The sequence below is a fragment of the Protopterus annectens genome, chromosome 8.part1, assembly GCF_019279795.1.
Source record: "Protopterus annectens isolate FY-2018-M chromosome 8.part1, PAN1.0, whole genome shotgun sequence".
Lineage (NCBI taxonomy): Eukaryota > Metazoa > Chordata > Ceratodontiformes > Protopteridae > Protopterus > Protopterus annectens.
In genome coordinates, this window is record NC_056742.1 from 449,629,444 (window position 1) to 449,647,746 (window position 18,303).

The 18,303-nt window shown below is 36.7% G+C and overlaps 1 protein-coding gene across 2 annotated transcripts in view; it reads right to left on the minus strand.

The window, feature by feature from the left end:
- LPCAT2 (lysophosphatidylcholine acyltransferase 2) overlaps positions 1-18,303 on the minus strand; it is a 777,819-nt gene that overhangs the window by 141,892 nt on the left and 617,624 nt on the right. For both annotated transcript variants that reach the window (XM_044082005.1, XM_044082006.1), the window contains exon 8: positions 9,210-9,264. In XM_044082005.1, the coding sequence (XP_043937940.1) occupies positions 9,210-9,264 (55 nt within the window). The remainder of the gene's footprint in view (positions 1-9,209; positions 9,265-18,303) is intronic.

Sequence of the window (18,303 nt, forward strand, 5' to 3'; positions counted from 1 at the left end):
CTTTTTCTATGTATTATCTCCTAGCTTCCACTGCCTAGCTTAGTTCTATTTCTTCCTAGTACTGCATTCAGTATTAACCACAAAAAAAAAAAAAAAAAAAAAATATATATATATATATATATAATATGTAAAACAATCAACCTGTTTATATGTATTTCTTGTCTCAGACCTCTACCCATTTTAAGTTTCCTATCTAATCATCTACTAAATAAAATTTGCAAGAAAAAATTAACCAAGATAGAGTTTTCACTGCATTATACCTTAATTCTACTGTAATGGAAGCCTATAAGACATATATAAATGACTTAAGGGCATCAAGTGTTTTAGCTATGTGACATCTGAATGATCATGATATTTAATTTTTAAGTTTTTATATTCAGGCCAATAATCCCACTAGCAATGGTTATGTGTGCTTTGACCTTTTTATTGACCTTATCAGCACAGCAAAAGTAGACAGATTGGCAATACATCAGAAACGTGCGGTTGAAGCACTTGATGTCCTTAAGGGGTCATTGTTATATATCCCATGGGACTTTATTACAGCAGGTTTATCATACTTTGAAAACACTATCTTGGCTTGTTTTTATTGCACTTTTTACCAAATGATTTGTCTGTGTGACCTTTTTAATCTTTGGTTTGGATATTAACTAGAATCTGGTATTTCTGAATGTTCACATATAGACTTAGGTATGTTTGTTATTCTTTCACTTACACCATAACAATTTATCACCTTACAAGTTTGTGTGACATACACTGTCATATGCTTTTGTCATACAGCATAATCAACTTAAAACATTAGTCACAATTTCATTTAAAATCAATAATAATTTTAGGTCTTTTTCCAAACACCGGGGGGGGCATGGACAAGGGGGGACTGGGGGCCCCCTTTTTTTTTATTTGGGGTACTTTTGCCTTGGAATTTTTTTGGGAGTGACCTGAGTGCTTTTGTTATGTTGTGGATCCTAGCGCCCGACAGGCAGCTCACCGTGACCTTCTCCTTGTTCAGCCTGGTGAGCAGGACGTCAGTGTGCCTGGCGATAGAGTCACCTATTACAAGTGTATCAGGTGTGTTGTTTAGCCTTAAGGGCTTTGACTGTTCGGCACACTGGCTTTGTGAGCTATGTGTTGCATGTGTTTTGTTTTGGGGTAGCGGTTGCTTGGGTGTCTGCTTTGGAGGTCTCTGCTGCTTAGGCAGATTTTTATTTAGAGCCTCCGAGTATGTTTTTGTGTGTTTATGTGTTTGGTTTGCTGTTGTGGTAGGTCTATGTGAGACTGGAATTGTAGTGAGTGTGGTTTCCTTCTCCTCCTGACTAGTTATGCCAGTACTGAGTTGAGAGAGCTTAGCCTCCAGTTTGGCTATATGGTTGCATCCCTCACATGTGTTGGAATTTGTTGGGAGGAGGAGAGGGTTGTCTGTGTACATGAGGCAGTTGATTGCCTCAAGATTCCCAGATTCACCAGCTGGACCGGAGAGGAGATTGACAACTGACCTTTGGACATGCTAGAATAGTATTGGGAATTCCTTTATAATTGAAAAAAAGGGCCAATGGGGAACAAGGTACTCAAGGGGAGTTTGTGAGGGTGTAGTGCTTTTAATTTTTTAGTGCTGACTTAGTGAGCAAGTGCCAGGTAACTTAAATGCAATGTGTTACAGGTAACTTAAATGCAAAAACGACAAACAGTAACTTTATTTCAAGTGAAACAAGGAAATAAGTACAGTAAGCAATGCAGATATCACTAGGGATCCACAGAAGCGCTGAAAAGCCACGTTTTAGGTGAAATTAGCATTTCTGGGAAATAAGCATACAAACAAAGCTAGATTCAGCACGCCTGAATGTAGTCTATGCTACAGCAAACAAGGTGTACCAATTTCAGTAAGAAACAGTTCAAATATGCAGGCACTATAAGCCTTTAACCAGAAATTCACAGCTCAGAAGGGCAGAGTCCAGCTTCTCCTCCCACAAGAGTGCAGACCACGAACCTTCTTAATGTAAAATAACTGGCCTGAAGCCCAACTGCTTAAACCAGAACTAATACACTTTTAGAATAAGAGACACTGAGCCCTCAGTCAGCAGTTCCCAACTTAGAAGGATGTAAGCTACCTGTCCTGGTGCTGCATATCTTAATAGTACAGGACCATATAGCACCATGTTAGGGTGGTTGCTTAGTAAGGAAAAGGACATACATAAAGAGATGTACATGTCACAGTACCTTAATGCATCCCAGATTTTGTCTTTCAAAGAAAACATGAACTGCATGCATAGCTCTTAAATGTCATACATTATGAAGTATGTCATTAATTTCTGGCTAACAAAAACTATCTGCGCTACAGGGAAAAGACATTCTTTCATTTCGTCCACTGAAGTTTAGAAACACTTATGTTTAATTGTATATGATGAGATGTTATCTACAGACAAGTCAGTATCTCAACCAGTAGCACGCATGCACTTGAGGTTGGAAGAGCAGAAGACTGAGGGTTTAATTCCCACAACAGATGACTTATTTTTTTAAGAGGGTGCTGTTCTCATGAGTGTGGTATCCTTTAGATGAGCCATTAAACTGACGTCTCACTTGTCTGTGATGGTGGCAGCTCAGGTGGAAATAAAAACAATATACTTATAAATAATGGCACATTTAGACTGTATTCATGCTTTACTTCACTTTCTACTTCACCTCCATCTTTTTTAAACAATCAACATTTAATGTTTTTAACAAGCTCATTCAACACCACTTACTTATTACTGTTAGCATCCCTCCTTCCATAAAGAAAAGAAAAATAATGCCATAAATACCCTATATTTTCATCTATTACATTCTTATACTTTCCATATAAAATATCTGCATTTGAAAGTCATCTCTATAAATAACTGCAAATTGTCAACACTTTAGTTTCATTAGATGTGCTGTTTCTTCTGCATTATATCTTTCATGTTTACTTTGCCTCATCCGAACATGTATACATATTTCCTTTTATTAGAAGTTTATATAAAGATAACTTCCACAGAGAATATATCCACTATTGTATCACGTCATTTTTTTCTTTTCAAAATACATTTCTTCCTTATTCATCCAAACTTTTCTAGTGATCTATTCAAAGCAAATCTTTCATTAAGCTTTAAAAAAATCTTTCCACCTTTCTTCCAATAGCTCCGTCTTTATCTTTAGTTGCATTATTCTATTTTGAAATAACGCCATCAAAAATTTCTACTTTACTGTTTTCAGTAACCTTTCAAATTGCATACCCATGGATAATCATATTTCCTGTCTATCTCCTGTGAAACAAATTGTTAATCTCTTTAAAACTTTCCTTAGTAAATACTACCTACTGAATTAAGCCAAACATTTTAACATCCTTACACCACTCTCTTTTCATCTTAAAAAGATTTAACCATGACCCCAAATAAAAGTAAATAACACCTTTATTCCAGAAAAATAAAATGTCCTCCTATTCTAACTTGTGTACCTAATCCTTTACTCTTGTTTTATTTAAATTCAAACCCATTTATCCAGAATTGCCTTCTCCCTCCATAATTTATATTATCCATCCTCTATTAGACAACCTTTTTCTATGTATTATCTCCTAGCTTCCACTGCCTAGCTTAGTTCTATTTCTTCCTAGTACTGCATTCAGTATTAACCACAAAAAAAAAAAAAAAAATATATATATATATATATATATATATATATATATATATATATATATAATATGTAAAACAATCAACCTGTTTATAGGTATTACTTGTCTCAGACCTCTACCCATTTTAAGTTTCCTATCTAATCATCTACTAACTAAAATTTGCAAGAAAAAATTAACCAAGATAGAGTTTTCACTGCGTGATACCTTAAACCTCCTGTAATGGAAGCCTATAAGACATATATAAATGACCCCTTAAGGGCATCAAGTGTTTTAGCTATGTGACATCTGAATGATCATGATATTTAATTTTTAAGTTTTTATATTCAGGCCAATAATCCCACTAGCAATGGTTATGTGAGTTTTGACCTTTTTATTGACCTTATCAGCACAGCAAAAGTAGACAGATTGGCAATACATCAGAAACGTGCGCTTGAAACACAAAGTCCTTAAGGGGTCATTGTTTTATATCCCATGAGACTTTATTACAGCAGGTTTATCATACTTTGAAAACACTAGCTTGGCTTGTTTTTATTGCACATTTTACCAAATGATTTGTCTGTGTGACCTTTTTAATCTTTGGTTTGGATATTAACTAGAATCTGGTATTTCTGAATGTTCACATATAGACTTAGGTATGTTTGTTATTCTTTCACTTACACCATAACAATTTATCACCTTACAAGTTTGTGTGACATACACTGTCATATGCTTTTGTCATACAGCATAATCAAACCTGCCACCTTTCTACTAACTTAAAACATTAGTCACAATTTCATTTAAAAATCAATAATAATTCTTACTTCTTACCTTTTAATATCATATATGCTTTCATTAATTATCCCAAGTATTTTCCTTCCTAGTGCTGAACACATGCATAATTTTTATAAGTATTTCAAAAAATGCAATCAGTCCTTAGTTACTCATGGTGTCCTGTTCTCATAATCTTAGTAATTATCTCTTATACATTGTTATTCCTTATACTCCCTTTCAGCCAATCATTTAATGCCTGTATGCCTGTATGGATGTTTTCATTTTATACACATTCTTTTATAAATGTTGCCTTCTAATCCATCTTATCCTGGTATAGAATCTTCATTCACAACATTTAACATGTTGATAGTTATTCTACAATTATTTCCTCCTACAACATCTGCACTTGCAGAGCTTGCAATCTTTGAGAAGGTCAATCAGTTTCTATTTCTGTACTTTGCTCCTTATACTTATCATTATTACATATTTCTCTACGGTTTCCAATATTTCTTCCTCGTCTTTTACTAATTTGCCTTTTTATCCATTTATTACATTTTCATCTTTTAGTAGATGTTACCAGCAAAAGGCTAATTTCTTTTTTCCTCTTAATATTTGTACATCTATCGTCAACTTTATCCTCCCTATATATATCCATAAAGCTCTCTTTCATTAAGCTATTTAACTTTTTCTCCACAGTTGGCACCAATGCATATAGCTGTTTTCTAATAGGTCCTCTCTCTCTTTGTTCTTAAATCTACCAATAATGCTCTTCCTGGTGCCATTACTGTAATGTCCAGAATTTTAAATCTTTTTTTTAACCAATACCACTACACAAAGTTCACTGTTCTACACCAAGTGCACAGATAATCTCGTTAGCCCGCATTACTTGAAATTGCTTTCATTTTTCTTTACTACTGAATCTTATGTCTATTAAATCTATTTTATGTCCACATCTCTTCTTATAGCACATTAATATTACTGACTGCCTTGCATCATTTTCACAGTTTTAATATTCACAATTAGTACATGCAAAGGATTTTTTGTTTTTTGACATTTTTTTATGTTTTTTTTCTTGTATTTTTTATTGTTTCCTTTTTTACTGTTCTTGTCTCCATACCTTTTTCACAACTGCTAACCTCGGATTTTGAAACTGTAAATCTATTATTGTCCACTACATCAGTTTTCATTTCAAATGAGTGCACTAACAAGCTATTCATCATTCTTTCTAATGTCTGCTTTTTCACTTTCATTTTCATGAGCACACTTTACCACATTATTTTCTTCTTTGTCATTTTCAATATCTACCTATAAAAGTTACACTCAGTAACATAGTAACAACTTCTTGCTCCTCACAGGCAACAATAAAATCAAAAAACGTGTCATCTGAAACCCAATGGTAGGCTACCAACAATAGCTGAAAACAAGTTTAATGAATAAAAACAGTACAACGTGAACACAAAAACAACTGTGGATTTAGGATTGAGCACTTTCATCTCCTCTAAGTTTTAAAATGAGACTTCATCAGAATTAAGGATGTCACATTATCATCCAGAATAAATACTCTCAATAAGAACCACCCTCTCCACTTTAATTGATTAAATAACTATAAAAATCCATAAAAATCCATATAACACTGTGCAAATATATTAATAATGAACAATGGCACTATAAATTAGCTACCCTAAGTTTTAACATAGGAATAATTCAAACAGATTTGTTCAAGTCAGATTGAATTGTCTCATGTAATCTGAGCTGCCAAAGTAACTCTTTGTATTGTAACCTGGTTTCCAAGGCACCCTTTCTTGGATTAAAATCATTTTTTTTCAGAATACAAAATATAAAGCTCTTAAACTGGGGGAATTTAATGAATGTCTACATAAAACATTATTTGGGATAGCCTTTTTAATACCATATAAATATTCATAAATGCATCCTTTAAAAACTCTCTCAGTTTTTTCCAGTATAGAAAGCAGGATAGCTTGAACAAATAGCTAAATAAATTATTCTTTTAGTCTCACAGGAACCAGAACAGAAAGAGACCCTGTTTCCACAAACATTCTTTAAAATCAAATCCATTTCACCTAATATATAAGCACATTGATTGCAAGAGCCACACTTTCTGGTCCACTTTTTAACTGCATTATTATTAAAATTCATCATTTCAAGTTAGGCACAGTTTTGGTAACAAAAAATGTCTTGTTCCTTAACAATTGTAAAAAAAAATCAACATTGGCTTTGAAAATATTCCAATTACTGCTCACTATTTCCCTAACTTTATTGGACCTGGTATTATGTTGAACAATTATGGCCCTTTCATAAACATTCTTGTCTTCTTTTTCAAAAAATTAACATTGTTTGATGATGGAGATCCCACCAAAGGACTATCACAGCCTAAAAGTGGTTTATATTTTAGATTCCAACTAGAAGCTTCTTGTTCCTTGCAGGCATTATTCTGATGCAAATTCAAACAGAAACACTTCTCTTTTCTACAATATCTGCATTTCATAATATAGTTATTTTTACCATGTCCCCTTCTCAAATGCAAATTTTGTATGAGACACTCAGCTGTACTATATTGAAAATCAACAAACACAAAAAAAAATAGGAAAAAATATTTTGGCTAATGCCAGTATCATACAGTCCCCTTACAGCTAAACCCACATTAGGTAAGTGACTTGATTTTTCTTCTCCAACATGCAATTAAACCGATGTTTTCTCCCACAGTCCATATTTTCCTTCATCAAATGTCTTCTTTCACTTCAAGAACAATGGTGAAAGAGTCTTTTCAAAAGTGTTTTATATTCTGTTTAAGAATGTTATCCATTCTGAAGTGAATAAACAGCTTTCTCTTAATCTGGCAACAACAGTCATTTAAAAGAATACATTTCCACGGTGTAATACCACTCATTTTACTATACATCAGCATAAACTTTGCCAGCAACTGAAAACTCTCAAACATCTCATTTATAAATATTTATTAATATGTGTAATAGATCACATCTGCTTCAGTTCAAAGTGCAGAAATTGATCAAATTATCACACACAATGTGCTTGTCTGTAGCAACTGCACCATTTGTTGCAACTCTAATGTCTGTTTTCTTACACAACTGCTTACTTCTGCTGTATGTTGCTTTGCACTCCTACCGCATCACTCCAGTTCTGTTTAATATTAACTGCAGAAACTGTCAGCTCCTCATGAATTCTTATGATCTCGCAGATCCATTGAATATCCATTGGGTTCGACGTCTCTCTGTTCCAATGCAACCAAAAGGAACTTTTCTCCATTACCTCGCTCCGTCATGCTACCATTTTGTCTGAGGGTTTATCTTCCTTCTTAAGGCTTGATAACATATGGTCTTTCAAGCTGCCTTGTCTGTAAGTTTACAATCTTTATTTGCCAGCGTTTTCTTCACATTTATTCAGAAAACACATTCTCAGCTCTTAGAGCTTCAATGCTCTTTTCTTCTGCCATCTTTGGTGATATGGCTGTGTTGCTTCCACACTCAAAAAGAGTAAAGACATTTCTTATGTACCTGGGCAAATTTCCTCCACTGTAGGACTCCCATGAATGTAGACCATAGGCCTAACAGAACTAACTGGTCAACAACAACTAACAAATAAACAAATAAATGAATGAATGAATTAGCTTTTACCACATAGCAGTGGTAGTAAAGCAAAAAGTAGCACACAGACCCTTTGATGCTACAAGACCAGAAGACTGAGGGTTTTATTCCAATTTCAGATGATTGGCTTGCTCCCATGTATTAGGGTGGTGCTACATTCCTGAGTCTGTCATCCTTCAGATGAGACATTAAAACTAAGATACCATCTGCTTGACTTGGTGGCAGCTTGGGTGGATATAAAAAATGTAAAATAGCCGCGGTGGTGCAGCAGTTAGCGTTGCCTCACAGCAAGAGGTTCTCCTGTTCGATTCTCAGCTGCAGCACCTTCTGTGTGGAGTCTGCATGTCCTCCCCGTGGTTGAGTGACGTTAAAGTCATGCAGGTAGGTGCGAGCGTGAATGGGCGTCCCTTCATTGAAGATTGGATGTCGGGCTGGCAACTCAGCACCGTAAAATCCACTGCCAGTCATGAGCAGACCAGAGTTCCACTGTGGCGACCCCTAACGGGGAAAAGCTGAAAGACTTTAAGACTTAACGAAAAGAGCAGGGGGAAGTTCCCTAATGCCCTGGCAAGATTTCCCCTAGTAGTAGAAATACTACCTTGGGTCCCGCAAGAAAGGTTAAGAGCTGTGGTTGTAATACAGATTTTCAAGCTACCAAAATGTGTGTCATATTTACAATATACCCATTTCTTCCCAGAATTTTATGAAAAGGGCAATATAATACAGTGATGCAGTGAACCATCTTTAAACATGTAGTCCAAAACTATATCTTACATTCACTGTGTGACATTATCTGGACAGAATTTCAGCATTTTTGCAACTTCAAATCACAAGGTATGTTTGAAGGATGAGAAGAGACTATTGAAAATTTATTTCAATAATGCTGTAAAGTGTCATAATTAAAGAAAAAAAATCTGCTGGCCAACTGCCAGACACAACTTTATAATTATGGCTCCTGTATGTTGCCTCACTGTATATAATAAAACAGTTTCTTCACAGCTTCTAATATGTGTAGTAACTTTCATTACCTGTACATTGTCAAAATCTGTTTTTCTGCAGCAAGCAAGGGAATCCTGCAAACACTAAGCAAATCTATAAGATTTTTAAATATTTATAACTTCAATGCAGAACAAAATAAGTATACTAAGGTCTCAAAATCTTTCCAGGATTTCAGCACTGAGAACTGCTTTTTTAATTACCTCGATCTCCAGATTTGTGTACGGTTGGCAAAGTGTTAAAAAGAAAAGTTGTTTTCTGTAAGCAAAAGAACATAAATATACTTCAGTTTCATTTTAATAGATTTATTAATTGAAATAGTTACACCTGAACATGCATACAGTTATGTCACTGAAAGTGTACTTTAAGTTCTAGATTACTACACACTTTCACGTTTTACACTATGAAATCATCATTTTTGCCTGCAATCTAGAGAGTTTTGTATTTCTAAGAAGCTCAATACAAAAAGTGAAGCAAACTCGTTTTTATCTTAATCTAGGCAGTCATGGCAAAATATCAACCCTGTTGAACCGTTAATGTTATGAATATATTTGATACGACAGGAGGCACACAGAACGCTACAAGTTATACATTAAGAACACATTGCCAGATGTCATCTCTAAATGCCAGTATCAACCCATGCGGCAGTATTTTTTCCTGTTTACTCTTCAAGGAAATAATAGCAGTAAGAGCAGAAATCAGAAAGTTATCCGCTGATATAACAAGTCGCAGAAATAAGAAGAAAGTATACAAGTGAAGTTACAGACTCGCATGCCTGCTAAAATGAATCAGAGATTGACAGCTGCTAATAGTAGATGAGAAAATAACACCATCTGATCCTTCCATTTATCCAAAGATCATACATTTGAACTAAATTAATCTGCTATGAATGTATTTCACTGTTTACCTGTGAATGAGTATTTGATTTGGGTAATCATTCCAGTAAAATAACACGATAACAAATACTTTTGTTTTTATTGTGCATCACCGTATCCTACCTTCAAATGCAGAGGCAGCATTTCCTATGAACACACATGATACAAACAGTTTCTGAATGGTATGACTGAATGTTAATGTACAAAGAAGGATAAAGAGTATGAAGCCATGCAACAGTGTCAATACTGAGGATGCAATTTCTGCTAAAAAAAAAAAAAAAAGGCTAAAATCAAAGTAGGCTTCAAACAAGCAAAAATAATTTTATTTTGAGGAAGAAAGTATACGTATTCAAAATATTTTTAGGTAGTGGTTACACAACACACCCACCCACACATATTTAGGTGGTCCTCCACACACACACACACACACACACACACACACACACACACACACACACACACACACACACACACACACACATACATTACCACCCACAGGCACGCCTATATATGAAAACACAAAACTGTCAGTAACATCTGAAATCTAAGAAAAGTGCCAAACTAAAAATGACACAGCCTTAAAGTTCCATAACCTAGTTCAGTGACTGCTGACCTAACAACCATGTCATGTGAAATTTGTGTTTTGGTATACTGCATTTTTTTTAAATATAATATATCATTTTAACTCTTTTGTCTCTAAGCTAAAACTTGATGCATCCATTTGGTTTATAGCTGTAACATTTAAATTGGAAACAGTTCTCACAATAACAGCTACATATAGTACCTCATAATATCATCAACATCATATACCACGATACTCCTATGCTTGAAGCTGTACAGTCTAGGAATAAGTCTGACTGATGAATAATTTATAATGTGTTGCCCATCTTAAAAGCCAAATCCACTTTACAATTCAACTACCCTCAGTGGAGCTGGATCTGATACTTTATTTCTACCTTCTGAAATCTATACTTTTATTCACTTCCTGGGGCAAACAAACTCTGCAGTAAGAGGTTTTGACTAGTGCTATGCTATTTTCATTCATGATCACATTAAGCAAGGTGTAAGACAATAGTTTTGGAAATGTACTCTAACTTCCAGAATGTAGTCCCTTCAGATCCCAGTTGTACCTCCCAACACACAGTGTGCATGTTTCTGAGTAGCATCCCATTTCAATACTGAGGAAAAAAAAAAAAGAAGAAAAAGCAAGCAGGGATCTGTAAAAATTAAAATACGAGCCATAAACCATGGCCAATGGACCGCGATTATTTTTAGTTTGAGTTACAGCACTCATTTCTACATTTTTGTAAGTGTGCTCCATGTCGCATATGATGTCTTCCTGGGGAAATATGTCTTACCTAAAGAAAAATCTCATTTTACATCTTTGTAGGAAGATGTTGACAAATTATTTCTATTTTAAACTCATGATCAAAATGTAGAGAATAAATCTGCTTCATAAACAGCAAAGCCTGGTGCATCTATCATAAATAACAGTCAGGTTTTCAAAAAGTGACAATAATCAACTGAATATCACAATTATTATATCAGACATTTTAGACGCTTGTCCTGGTTTGTTGCTTACCTAGGTTGTTATTACGGTCAGCAGACTCTTTTTCAGCTATGACTCGAGCTTAAGGCAATGACGCAAGCATAAAGCCATGACTCAAGATTAAGTTCATGACCCAAGCCTAAGGCCATCACCCAACCCTAAAGCCATGATCCAAGTCTAAGGCACAACTTATACACACTGAAAATGAATAAACTATGTAGGCATTACATCATCATCGTCATCATCGTCGTCATCATAATCGTCATCATAATCATCATCATCATCGTCATCATTATCATCATAATCATCATCATCATGAACTCCCTCTTCTCATTTCCTACATGGGGTCGGGGAGTTGCGTCAGCTGTTGCCATCTCTCTCGATTCAGTGCCACTCTCCTACCTTAGTCAGTCATGCCTGACCGCCACACACCTTCTTTCACACAATCCATCCATCTCTTTGCTGGATGCCTTCATTTCCTCTTGTCTTCTTCCTGTCTATCCCAAACTGTCTCCTGCTTTCCTGCACATGTGCCCAAACTAACATAATCTGTTCTCCTTGACCTTCTCTGCAAATGAAATTACTCAAGCTTTTGCGCTGATGTCCTCATTTCCTCATCTGCCACGCAGTGTGCATCCTGCCACTCATGTCAAACACTTACCTTCATCACCTCTAGCTTCTTCAGCTGCTCAGCTTTTACTTCCTATGTTTCTGTATCATTCAGCAGTAGTGATCACACCGTTGTTTTGTACAATTTACTTTTCAGCTTCTTTAGCATTTTTCTGTCATATATTACCCCTGACACTCTGTGCCAGTTGGCTGCAACCCCTCTGATTCTAGCTTTGACCTCCTCATTCAGACTACCCTTCTCTTCAACCACCCTTTCCTAGACACTTGAAGCTGTTAACCTGTTCCACTACCTTCCCTTCTACCTCAGTTCTCAGCTTCTTCTGATTTCCCCTTTTGCTGCCTTTACAACTGTCTTTTCAGTACAAAGTTTCATTCACTGTGCATTTATGTTTGCATTCCATTCCCCTATCACTTGCTTAAGTTCTTGTTCAGAATCTGGCTGTAATTCCACATTGTCTGCATACAGCAACTTTATTGATCTGTCCCCTCTGACTTGTTCCTAATGTAGTCCATCACCAGTATGAACAGCAATAGGCTTAGAGCATAAGCCTGATGTACACTCACTCCCACTGGAAATGTTTCTGTAAGTCTGAAGACTTCATCATATGCTTTCTTGGAGTCTAGGAATGCCCAACTCAACTCATTCCTCATCTCTAGCACCCTCTCAACTATCTGTCTCACTGCAAGCAAAAGGTCACTTATGCTGCATCCTGGTTTGAATCCAAACTGCTAGTTTCCCATCCTACTTTCTACTCCTCTGCATATTTGTCATCAATCACCCTCTCCAGAACTTTCATGCAATGTATATGGCCCACAGTTGTGAATGCCCCCTTTGTTCTTGTACAGCAGCACTAGTATGGTTATTCTCCAGTCATGTGAGATACTCCTTTCTCTCCACACTGCTATGAGTACCCTCAGGAGCCATTTCTCCCTTAACTTAGCCAGCATTTCCTTAGTCCTAAGGTCATGACCCAAGCCTAAGGCCATCACTCAACCTTAAAGCCATGATCCAAGTCTAAGGCACAACTTATAGACACTGAAAATGAATAAGCTATGTAGGCATTACATCATCAATCATCATCATCATAATCATCATCATCATCGTCATCATCATCATAATCGTCATCATCATCATAGTCATCATTGTCGTCATCATCATAATCATCGCCATCATCATCATAATCATCATCATCATCATCGTCATCATCATCATCAACTCCCCCTTCCCATTTTCTAAACAAGGTCAGGTTGATCTGCAGTGGGCTCAGAGCTGAACCCTCATACACCCCCATTCCTACTGGGAACCCCTTCTGTAACCCAAACACTGTTCGTCATACCTCCAAGTCTAGGAATATCCAGTTGGACTCATTCCTCATCTCTAGCTTCATCATCATCATCGACTCCTATACTTTTTTACATTTTTGATGTAAAATAGTTCCTCTGCCTAATGTTTCAAACTTGATGTAGCATATCTTGTCGTTGTTGAAGTATTTTAAGTTCAAATATAAATTATGTAAGTATTTAATGTCTACACACACACACACACACACACACACACACACACACACACACACACACACACGTGGCCAGTAGATTTAGACATTTTGTTGAGTCAGTACACCTCAGATGCATCACCGTCGATGAAATGAATAAATGATTAAAAAAAAATAAATTCATAGCAAGGACTGTACCGACTGTCTCTAATTTTGGTGCCTAATTTTTGCTACTCAGTAGAATGTTTTATTTACCAGTAAATCAGTGAGGATTAAACTCAGTCAATAATGCCACACATTATAGTTTTACACTTATTATTATTTAAAAAATGTGTGCTTATTGGCTAACTGTTGCAGTTAAAATACGCTGACACTTGCTCTCCATCATGCTGTCTTGTACTCTGTCTTTCTCATTCACTCTCACATGCACAAATGCACATGCTCACATGAGCTTGCACACATTACTTTTTTTTTTTTACTTTTTTTAAATTTTATGTTCATTAAAAAGAAAAGCCACATTTAGTGCGAATAAAAAATTTTTTTTAGCTGGTGGTAGCTCATGTAGATATTACACCTCCAAGTTCCCTGATGTTGTGGCCAGATTTCCCTTACTAGTATAAATATAAGCTTGGGTCTCCACCCTGAAATGAGGCTGCTAGCCTGGCTGGACCAACTTGGTCGACAAAGGATAAATAAATTCTGTTTGAACTTCACAGCACTGAGTGTCATGACACCTTGACATTTAGGTTAAGAATATAAGAAGCTAAAGTTGGAATCATAATCATGCAGTGGCCAGAGACAAGAGTGAAGAAGATAAATTCAACATTCCCGCAATGACAAAAATGAGCAGCTGATTTATCACTCTGACTATATGTAGGATACAAGAGATAATTGCATGGTTAGCATACCTCACAGCCTCTTAGTGCAAAAAATCTGGACAAAGCATTACTGAATTGGGAGGAAGTCCAAAAATAGGGACAGATTTTAAATACTGCTCTTATAAACTTAGAAAGTTGCTAAAATAATGGTATTTGTCTTACTATGCATTTTTTCTAATGGGTATGAATTCTGAAACTCAAATGCAGACCATTATTTAGTGACTTCTGGATCATACCATTAATTTGCCATAAAATCATAAATTTTATGAGGAACAGACCAAAAATGTTGTATTTTCAGCTTTTCCCGGTTAGGGATCACCACAGCGGAACTCCGGTCCGCTAATGATTGGCAGTAGATTTTTATGTACCAAGTTGCCAGCCCTGACGCACAACCTTCAACGAAGGTATGCCCATTCATGCATGTCTCCACACAGAAGACGCTTTAGCTGAGAATCGAACAGGACAACGTCTTACTGTGAAGCGACAACGCTACTGCAGCACCACCAAATGACGTCAAAATCTGGACAGTTGAGAGGTATGATGGCAAGTAATGAAAGAGCAGCATGAAAAGTAAAACATCAGAGTGTGAGGTATATAGAAAAAAATTGAGATGAGTAAAATTAAAGGGAAGGGTTTCTGATTTAAAGGGAAGATTACAACTAATAGTGGTGGGCTGACTGGCTACAATGAGATAGTGTTTGGTTAGGGATTACCTACTGTGACTCTGCCCTCGCTCTTGCAGGGTAGCTATATGTCAGTATGAATGGAAAAGATAACTGGAGATTGAGAAAAATCAGAGGAGGTATATTTAACAGCTAAAGGAAGTTGAAGTGCCCAGTTTAAGAGAGAAAAAAGCACATGAGCCTTAGTGCAGTTGATGCAGAGTAGAAAAAGGAGTGTATTGATTCCCAAAAGATTATTATGAGAGAGTAACAATGCTCAAACTTTAGGATGAAGTCAGAGAAACAATGGAAAAAAAAAGAAAGAAGAGAAATAAAACTTGAGGCAAGTGCCAGCATGAGGAATGAAACAGGCATAACAAAGCAGTAATATGTAAATGTTTAAGTCAGAGATGCATTAGTAATTGGAAGTGGCTGGCTGAGTAGATGAGATAGTAAACGAGAGGGAAGCTTGTCAAGGGCATGAGACAGAAGTAATACTATGGCATAAACTCCCTTTTGATAGCTCACCTTAACATCTGCAGCATCAACAATAAAATTTCCCACTTACATGCACTCTTAGATGTGCACTCATTCGATATTCTCTGTATTACAGTGACATGGCTAAAGCCCTCAACTCTGGACCAGGAGATTAGCCCTTCCAGATATAATATTCTGAGATGTGACCACAATAATAAAAAGGGCGGAGGAGTAGCCATTTTATACAAATCTGAACTCCAAATCTTACCTCTCAATATGCCCCTACCCTCAGATTCAAATGCTGAAACCCTCAGTATAAAACTCCAAATTAACAACTCAAAATCTATCTATATAATTTGCACATATCTCCCCCCTAGAAATAATATCAGCACTCTGGAAAATATTTTTAGCTACCTCTCTACAAACCTACCCCAGGAAACCATTGTCTTAGGCGACTTTAATATAGACTGGGCAACCTGTAATTCCCCTAATCCTACCAATCACATAAATCTTCACGGTTTCTCTCAAATAATAACCACTCCTACTAGAATCCATAAGCCAAGCAGTAAGGAATCCACCCTTGACTGGATACTACTCAACAGCCATGTTGATACTTATAAACCAGGAACCTTTCCTGATGACATTAATGACCACATGCTAACCTATATTATTAAACAAAAAGTTCATAGCCCTAACACTAATACTTTTAAAACCTCCCGTTCCAAAAAACACTTTAACCCAGTCAGTTTCCAAAATGAACTAAAAGCATGTGACTAGTCACCTTTGCTTCATCTTCAACTTGATGAAGCAGTGACCTATTTCAATACCAGATTCCTTCAAATCCTAGATTTCCATGCCCCATATCACACTTCCTGAATAAGGACCAAAACCGCACCCCCCCCCCCCCCGGCTCTCAAAACTAACCAAACAAAAGATCCTCCTCAGAAATAAAATCTGGGCCAAAAGGAGAGCCACAAAAAACCCATCAGATCACCTCCACTTCAAACAATTAAGAAATGCCACCAAAAAACAAATTCTCCAAGACAAAAAAGAATATTACCTTCACCTCCAACAAACCCACCAACAAAAACCACAAAGATTCTGGTCTGGCATAAACAATCTTCTTAAGCCAGTCCACTCTACAACTCCTGCCCCCTCAGGCTTCAACCATAATAATGCCAACCAGATTCCAGATGCCTTTAATAACTACTTTACCAAAGCCATTCTAACCCTAGATAATACTTTGCCACCTGTCACCTCTTCCCAGTTAGATACCACTAATACTCCATCTCCTACCTTTCATATAAAACCAGTACCCACATTCTTCATATGCAACCTCCTCTTAAAACTTAAACCCTGCACCCCTTCTGCTGATTGTCTTCCTGCTGAATTCCTGCAAATTGCAGCTAAAGCCATTGCCTATCCCATCTCCATACTTATAAATAGAACAATCTCAGAAAGCAAACTCCCATCCATATGGAAAGTATCCCATATCATCCCTCTACACAAAGGTGGCCCATCTACTGAACGTTCCAACTTTCGCCCCATTGCCTTACTCTCTCCAATAGCTAAAATAATGGAGAAATGCATTCACAGACAACTACGTGACCACCTTCTCCAGAATAACTTACTTGCAAGCTGCCAACATGGTTTTAGACCATTCCATAGCACAACAACTGCCCTGCTATCCTTCTCTGACACCATAAACAAAAACCGAAACAATAACACATTTTCATCTACACTTTTCATTGACCTTTCAAAGGCCTTCGATATGGTGAACCATAACTTGCTTATTGACATACTAAAGGTCCAATCACTTGATGCACAGGCATTACAATGGTTTAAAATCCTATCTGGAAAACCAACACCAAGCCGTACTCTGGAATAATAATCTTTCCACACCACTCCCTGTGAACATAGGAGTACCTCAAGGCTCTATTTTAGGTCCTCTTCTCTTCTCTTTATTTATAAATAACCTACACACCACAATTCCACAAGCCACCTGCATACAATATGCAGATGATTCTACCTTAATTTGTTCAGCCAAGTCCATAACCTCTCTCCAGTCAATCACCCAATCCATATTTAACAGTGCTGAAAACTGGTTCTTGCAACATGGTCTCCTACTGAACCCCAAAAAAACTAAATTATTGCTCTTTGCTCCTACTCTTAAGTCATCTCAACTGTACTTCACTGTAACCTCTAACAATGGTACTAACATATCCCCTGACACTACTACCCGTCTACTGGGAGTAACAATTGATAACCACCTTAGCTATGATCACCATATTAACTCTACAATAAAGTCTGTTAACAAAAAACTTGGCACCCTTTACAGAATCAAACCCTTCCTAACCCCTTCTGCCAGGATAACCATTTCCCAGACCCATCTGATTTCTACCCTATTCTATGCCTCTGCAATATATACTAATCTTTCTAAAAGCAACCTCTTCAAACTCTCAGCATGTTACAATAACATAGCCAGATTTGCCACTGGCACCCCCTTTAGAACCCACAATTGTCACAACATCAAACAACTGGGATGGTTAGAACTGCAGAACCAACTGCTATGCCAACAACTTGTCATCTCCCATAAGATTCTCTATCATCCTAACAATACCCCAATCCTCAATAATCTGATCACCCCCTACAAAAATCTTACTACACTTCGATCAGCTAATAAGCTACTAGTTTCCACTATTAAATCCAACAACAAAGCAGGGGACTCTCTTT